General features: G+C 38.6%; 1 protein-coding gene across 1 annotated transcript; it reads left to right on the top strand.

Annotated features, from left to right (window-relative positions):
- Nucleotides 1-2,673: 2,673 nt before the first annotated feature.
- Nucleotides 2,674-7,050, top strand: LOC123523668 (uncharacterized). Its single transcript, XM_045301321.2, has 2 exons — nt 2,674-4,080; nt 6,309-7,050. Exons 1-2 carry the CDS (start codon nt 3,306-3,308, stop codon nt 6,737-6,739), a joined length of 1,206 nt encoding a protein of 401 aa, XP_045157256.2. The 5' UTR covers nt 2,674-3,305; the 3' UTR covers nt 6,740-7,050.
- Nucleotides 7,051-8,170: the final 1,120 nt, after the last annotated feature.

Here is an 8,170-nt window from a genome sequence, read left to right as displayed (position 1 = left end):
CATCTCCCCCGAAAAAAAGTTCAAAACTATATTAGACATCGCATCAAAAAACTTATTAGTGCACATAAATGCTGTCTCAAACTGCCCTTTCCCCTTATCTAATAATCTTTCGACCTTTCTGCGAGAAATTAATTTTGGGGATACGCTGGCCCCACCCCCACTCTAACATTTGAGGAGACCCCCTCCCCCCACCCTCCCGCACTCTGACAATTCTACGCGTATGCCTTTTTTCTACAGTTCATGGAATTCCATCAAACAATCATATCTATCTAATCATACCAACCCGATTCTGAACGACCAATATTATGATCAAAGGTCGTTTCAACATATCTATCACTTCTTAAATGAGATTTCTTGTTAATCCTTATCATGCTGGACTTGATTTATTCTGCCTTTGCGACCAGTGTAGATCATGATCAGCCTGCACATCCAGTTGGTGCCAACAACTCTGGTGGGAACGTAACAACTGTCCTCCCGGGTACTATCACGAGAAACCGAGACAATTTCCTGAAAACTAACGTTCGCACAGTTTAAAACCAACAAGTTTTTCACAGTAAACTTAAAGGATTGGCTTTGTTATTCAATAAATAAATAAGTCAAACGTTCACAAATTTGTTATTTTGTACCTGAAACTGCGCAATCATAATTACTGTTAGTGTGGTAATATTTCAATCCCATGTTTATATCATTTCAGCCCAATTAAGCACGTGATATTTCGTGCATTTCCTCCAGATAAAATCTGCAGTATCATCACTTTCGATGTTATCATTGCTAATCTCGTCATATTTAACACGATATAGGTGATAAGAACACTTGCACCCGTTTAATGTTTACTCAATTTCTGTCGGTTTTGCGCAATGTAATCAAATAAAAATTCCGCGGGATTCAATTTCAGTTTTTTACGAACCTCGGACCAAATGCACCTCATGACCGCTCATGACAACAAAAAAGGCGATGTTGTTTTGACCAGGTGGGCGGGGTACCTGAGTGCAGATGCTGCACCGCTGTACCCTCGGGCGCAATATTCAAAGCTGCAGTTTGTTTGTATGCATCATAAAATATTTGCCTGATGTTGATTTTAAACCACACCGACACCATTTATGATAATGGCAAATTCCCAGCTTTAAATGTGGTTAATCAGATTTTGATCATGTTCAAAACTTCGACTTTTGATCGTATTTATTTTCTTTATTTCACCTGGTGATGTTTTATTTGATTTTCTTATCCTGGTTGCCAAACTTAGATATAACTATTTCAGCATAAGTATCAATTTTAATAAATACATTTTTGCTATATCCGCCGCTGTAATGGATAGTGAAAGGGTTGGTGGTATTGGGTGAAAGCATTAAACATTAGAGTTTTGACCTTGACCTTGAGCTGGAATGGATGAATTTTGAGCTCTGCACATCGTCTTGATAAGGGGAATATTACAGCAAAGACATAAATCCTTCAAGGGGTTTAGGAGATACAGAGCGGACACAAAATGGAAGGCTCAAACCTTTGACCTGAAAGCTGTGACATTGACCTTGAGCCAACATGACTGATTCATGAGTTCTGCACATCGTCTTGATGAGGTGATCATTTGACCCAAGTTTCATGAAAATCTTTCAAGGGCTTTAGGAGATACAGAGTGGACACAAAATGTTACGGACGGACGGAAGGACAGAAGGACGGAGGAACGGAGACCATTCCTATACCCCACCAGTCGTTGCGGGAGATTAATAACTAGATCTATGTCTATGCAATTAGCCAAAATTCATTAGAAATGCAAGTTTGTAAAATTATTATCACCCCCATTTGCCTATCTTGGTTGTTCAAGCAAATAAATGATTTCCTACTCTACTCGTGCCTATTGGTTCAGATTATTAAGATATCTCAATTTCTATAAAATACAAATGTAAGACTAGAAATTATATTGAAATTAAAAGAAATGGTCCGCTTTTTAAAAACACATTCATATTAAAGTGTGTAATTATAAAATTGCATAAAGATAATAAATAGGGAGCTTACTCAATGTAAACTGTCATTTTTCCCTAAATAATTTTTTGCAGACTATATGAAACTTATAAAAATGTCATAGAATGGAGCAAAAACAACAGGCATTTAATTCAGGCTAGAGCTGGCCCCGGGTCCTAAATCACCGACTTTCTACACGCTAGCATGATAGAATTCTATATTCCAAGCGGGGGTTCGACATCACAGCGGTGAGATGCAAATGGTTTTAAATCCTCGGTCCTGAATTAATTCATTCATTATGTTAAAATTTTATCTTATATGGATATTATAAGTTGAAAATACATTTAGGAAACTTGAAGATTATTTGATATTTCCCAATTTCATGTTTTTGCTGCTGCTACTTCTATTGCCAATTTCACGTTTTTGCAACTGCTGCTATAATCTATTGGTCTTTACTTCGAATATTAGGTAACTGCTTGATAATTTTAAAGCCTCATCTTTTTTTTTGCTCAAACTAGTTATTTATAACAGCTTGGGATACAGCAGACTATAGCGATGACAATACAATATCGGAGCACGCTAGAGCAAGGGAGGTAATGTAATAAAAACTTTCAATACGTTATCTTATAAGAGTTATTTGTCCTGTAGTCACACCTGCCAAAACAGAGAGAGAGAGAGAGAGGGAGGGAGAGTGAGAGAGAGCAATTCGTACAAATAGTGCATAAATGTATCGTGGAATACTATGGCTACTAAATTGTATTAACAGTTGATTAAAAGCATCATAACTTCATATTTTTAAAATATTACTTTTGACGAGATTTTAAGCACTTTAAACAAATCAAAACAATTTCAGATTATGAGCACACATTAGATACTAAGTAAACTATTTGTGCCATTTTAACATCTCCACGTATAGCTGCGCTAAACTGAGTGTTAAATATACAACGCAATTAACTCTCTATAAACTTGGCGTACATTTTGACAAGCCCTCTTTCAATTAACACGCAGAAATTCAGCATCCAGGTCAGGTCCATTTATTTAACACGGGGTGTGTATTAGGAAGCGGTGTAGTATAATTCATACTCCACGCAGTAGACAGTCTTAGACAAATATGGACAACATGCATTAAATTTACATTTCTCAAATTGATCATTTCTGAACATATTGTCCTGCCAGCATAAAGTTATTTTTGTCAAAAATAGCTGTACACCCTATGTCATTTGTACGTAAGGATTTAATAACTCATACGCTGACAGCAGTTCCTGTCACCAAAAAATCTACCGAAACTCAATGATTTGGGAAACTCAATGAATTGGGAGTAAACTTAATTTTAATTATTTGTGTTAAAAATGTGGAATTCACCCAATAAATTGCTATTTTTTGATGAGGAAGATTTTATTATGTCATCTGATAAAGATGATGTTACACAATTAGAAGAAAGTGGACGGACAGAAAGTGAGATGCAAAGAACAAGTGTATCGTCTGCTATTTTCACCCAAACAACAACGGATGAGATCAGTTTTACAACTATGGATTATAATATGATGTATCAAGGTTACGTAACGTCCAGCTTATACTCGTCTATGCGTGCGTTAGAATCGGCTAAACCAAGGACTGCTTTGCCGGAATCGTCACGTGTTGTTCTTGGAAGATCAGCAGGGTATTCATTGCCAAACAGTCTGTCCATGTACAGCCAACGGCACAGATATCCATCTATTATGCCAGAGGGAGCACCAAGTCATCACTCAGGTTCGGTTTATACGCAATCACCATCTACTACCAATAGCGCAAGATTGCGGTTCGAGCCAGTTCAAGTGCCGATACTACATGTAGCTAGTGCCATGATACCTGTTACAAGGTCGCTAGTTGCAACAGAACGCTCCGCGGAACGACCGCTACCAGTTCCTATATCCATACCGTTCAGTTCTCTCAGCCAACAGCTGCAGCAGACCTTTCAAAACCAACCAGAGCAACTTGTCTCTCAGACTGTGTCACAGCAGATCAACACAGGGAGCCAGTCAGAGCTGAGTGAGCTACAGAGGCTACAGTTTGAAGCAATAGGTACGAGACCCAGAAGTTCTGCCGTTCCTACGTCAAGACAGCGGCTAGTTTATGATGACACTTGTAAGTTTTTTTATGTTTCTTTTCGTTGTTATATTTTCACCAATCATCACCAATATGATTACAACTACGACATCCGCAGCCAAAACGCCACAATCTTGAACGCATCAAAATTATTCTACCTCCACATTTGCTTTTTTCGCTCACTTGAGCACAAAGTGTTCAAGGTGAGCCATTGTGGTGTCCGTCTTCGTTGTCAAGAATCTTGACCTAGTCTTACAGAAACTTAATCAGAATGTTACCCTCAAAGTTGGTTACTGGGTCATTTAGGTTCAAACACTAGGTCTTTAGGTCAAATAATAGGAAAACCTTGTTAACATGTTCGGCTTGATCTTCCTGAAACTCGTCAGAATGTTTGTCTCCATAAAGTCTAGGTCAATTATGAAGTCAAAAATAGGGCTCTAGGTAAAATCATTTCACTCTAGGGACTTTTATCAGAATGATGGTCTCTATAAGATTTGGGTGATACCTGAGTTTAAAATCTAGGTCACTGGTTTAAATCCTAGAAAAAAAATTATTGACACTCTAGAGGCCATTATTCTATTTAATCATCATAAATCTTTGTCAGAATACATGTCTCAGTGAAATTCAGGCCAAGTTCAACAGCGAGGTACCTGAGTTAAAAAAACTAGATCACTAGGTCACATAGAACACTTCCTATTTGGTCTCTGAATCAGGGCCAGCTTTGAAACCTGGCTATCTAGGTCAAAAATTAAGTCACTGCCAAGGGCCGAGCTATTTTCTCTGTATTCCTATGCAAATTTCGAAAAGTTGCCAAAATGTTATTCGAATGATGCTTGAACACAATGTTTAATGATGACTAAAGTTTAATAAAACAAATCAAAGAAAACTAACTGTTCTGTCATTAGTGACGTCACACGCCTGATATGAGATTTACACGTTCAATTGGAGAATGTTCCACTGCTATCATTTGGGATTAACTGATTATATATTTTTAATTGAATCTTTCAACTATTAAATTGTCTCCAGTTTCCATAGTGAGCTTTTAGCAAAACAAGGATCGTGTTTATGCCTCCTTCGAAAAAGGAGGGGTATATTGTTTTGCAGATGTCGGTCGGTCTGTCGGTCGGTATGCAGACCAATCCGTTTTCGGAAGATAACTCAAGAACGCTCAAGAAGGGCCCAGGACCATGAAAGTTAATAGGGAGGTTGATCATAACAAGCAGATGACCCTATTGATTTTGAGATCAGTAGATCAAAGGTCAGTGTCACAGTGACCCGGAACATTTAAACGGTTTCCGGATGATAACTCAAGTATGCTTGAGCCTAAGATCATGAAAGTTGATAGAGAGATTGGTCATGACAAGCAGATGATCCCTATTGATTTTGCGGTCAGTAGGTCAAAGGTCAATGTTACAGTGACCCGAACAGTTTTAAAACGGTTTTCGGATGATATTTCAAGAATGCTTGAGCCTAGGATCATGATATTTGATAGGGAGGTTGGTCATAATAAGCAAATGATCCCTTTTGATTTTAAGGTCAGTATGTCAAAGGTCAAGGTCACACGGACCAGGAACAGTTAAACGGTTTCGGATGGTAAGTTAAGAATGCATGGGCCTAGGATCATGAAATTTGATAGGAAGATTAATCCTGACAAGCAGATGACCCTGTTGATTTTGAAGCCAGTAGGTTAAAGGTCAATGTCGCAGTGACCAGGAGCAGTTAAATTGGTTTCTGGATGATAACTCAAAAACGCTTGGGCCTAGGATCATGAAAGTTGATAGGGAGGATGGTCATGACCAGCAGATGACCCCCAATTGATTTTGAGGTCAGTAGGATAATGGTCAAGGTCACATTGACCCGGAACGGTTAAACCATTTCCAGGCGATAACTTTAGAGCGCTTGGACCTAGGATCACGAAACTTAATAGGGAGGTTGATCATGACATTGATTTTGAGGTCAATAGGTAGGTCAAGGTCACATTGACCCATAGCAGTAGAACTCTTGTATTCAGTGACCAAATAATTTCTGTTCTTTGTGCAATTACTGAATGCATCAAGGGGGTTATTTTCGTGTTCTACGAGCTCTTGTTCTCATTTGTTCTCCAGAGGAAGCTTCATAGCAAGGTACTTCAGAGACAATTTCTCTTTAATATATCAGAAAAATTTAACATAGATATTAACGAGAATTAAACAGTCTGGATACACGTGAGCGGATATCAAGCAGACATTAGCGGGACAAGAAGTAATTGTTTTTATTTTGAATTTCAGCGGAAGAGGATAGCAGTTTTCAGAATCTGTGTAACCTGATGGAAATTCAGGCACAGGTCAGTCTTCGGCACAGCAGATCTGATGTGAACCCTGGCTTTATCTCCAGTATGCCATCAAGCCTAGCAACGCCTTGCGTAGGACTTCAGGTTGACAGGTCAAGAAATTCAGGAAAGCACTGCAACTTTTGTAAAAGGAATGGCGAGAGGCGAATGTTCGTCAGCTCGCATAATTTACAAGAGTGCGGACGGGTCACGTGTCCGGTTCTGCAACGCTATATTTGTCCCCTGTGCGGGGCGACCGGAGAATCTGCTCATACGGTGTCCTATTGTCCCCTAGGAAGCGGAACTTCCTCCGTGGCAGCGACAAGGACTCTGAGAAAGGCTTGTGGGTGTAAGCGAGCTTGTAAACACGGAGAAGAAAATAGGCACTAAAACTTTGAACTGAACTGTGTTAAAAGTGCATTGTGTTCATGAGGCAAAGTTTTAGATCTGATGAGTTTATTTGCATGATCTCAGATTTATAAACAGTGACGAAGTGTAAAATAAAGGAAGATTTTAACTCTTATCAATTAATATATTTGTAACTTATAGTAAATATGTAAAATTTTCTGCCTTCGATGCTACAGTTCAGTTTTAGATTGCCTACCTCATGTATACATGTATATTCCTAGTTTTAAGTTAATTATATGTAGTCGTTTTAGATATTTAGAGATTTTTGTATTAAATAGTTAGATTTCTCTATATTCACGTGTTTGTTTGTTTGTAGAAAGTTTTCGTATTTTTTTCTAGCATTTCAATGGCCTTTCGCAGAGTTTATTTTCTGATGAAATAGATCATTAAAGGTATCATTTCATAATTATTATGTTAAAAGAATGTTGTTGAAGCTTTCCGCTCTCCTTAGATTGAAAAATGCGTCCAAAGTGGCTGCATGTTTTGGAAGCCAGAATACAATATGCGGTGTGTTTAAGTAGGACCGATGACAGACTGTCATTAAATTTTGTCACAACTATAAATAAATCTTTCTGCATGCAAAACTTTCCGCTTTCACTCTAATAATGTTTGAAGGGGCACACAAGGAATTCCCTAAATGACATTGAGTAACTCTTGTCAGTGAAGCTCGCTAACCTGAAATTAAAGGTTCAGTGTGAGCTATTTTTTTTTAACTAACGTTGCGTTAACATTAGCATCCTGGCACATTTTTATGCCCATCTGAAGAAGGGTCGATCGGTCTGTATGTAGAGCAATCCGTTTCCGGATGAAAACTCAAGAACGCTTGGGCCTAGGATCATGAAAGTTGATAGGGAGGTTGGTCATAACAAGCAGATGATCCCTATTGATTTTTAGATCAGTAGGTCAAAGGTCAAGGTCACAGTGACCCGGAACAGTGGGACGGTTTCCGGATGATAACTCAAGAACGCTTGGGCCTAATATTGTGAAAGTTAATAGGGAGGTTGGTCCTGACCAGCAAATAACTCCTGTTGATTTTGAGATCAGTAGGTCAAGGGTCAAGGTCACAAAGACCCGGAACAGTTAAAGCGTTCCTGACGATAACTTGAGAACACTTGGGCCTACGATCATTTAACTTAATAGGAAGGTTGGTTATGACCAGCAGATGACCTTATCTGAAGGTTGATAGGGAGGTTGGTCGTAACCAGCAAATGACCCGTTTTGATTTTGAGATCAGTAGGTTGAAGGTCAAGGTCACAATGACCCGGAACAGTTAAACCGTTTCAAGACATTAACTTGAGAACGCTTTTGCCTAGGATCACGAAACTTAAAAGGGAGGTTGATCAATCAAGAATTAACCAAATGAATCGCCAATTCACCAAATCACCAAATGATCCGTATTGATTTTGAGATCAG

The sequence above is a fragment of the Mercenaria mercenaria genome, chromosome 3 (assembly GCF_021730395.1).
Source record: "Mercenaria mercenaria strain notata chromosome 3, MADL_Memer_1, whole genome shotgun sequence".
Classification (NCBI taxonomy): domain Eukaryota; kingdom Metazoa; phylum Mollusca; class Bivalvia; order Venerida; family Veneridae; genus Mercenaria; species Mercenaria mercenaria.
The sequence above is the reverse complement of the archived record's forward strand: the minus strand, read 5'-3'. Positions and strand labels throughout refer to the sequence as shown.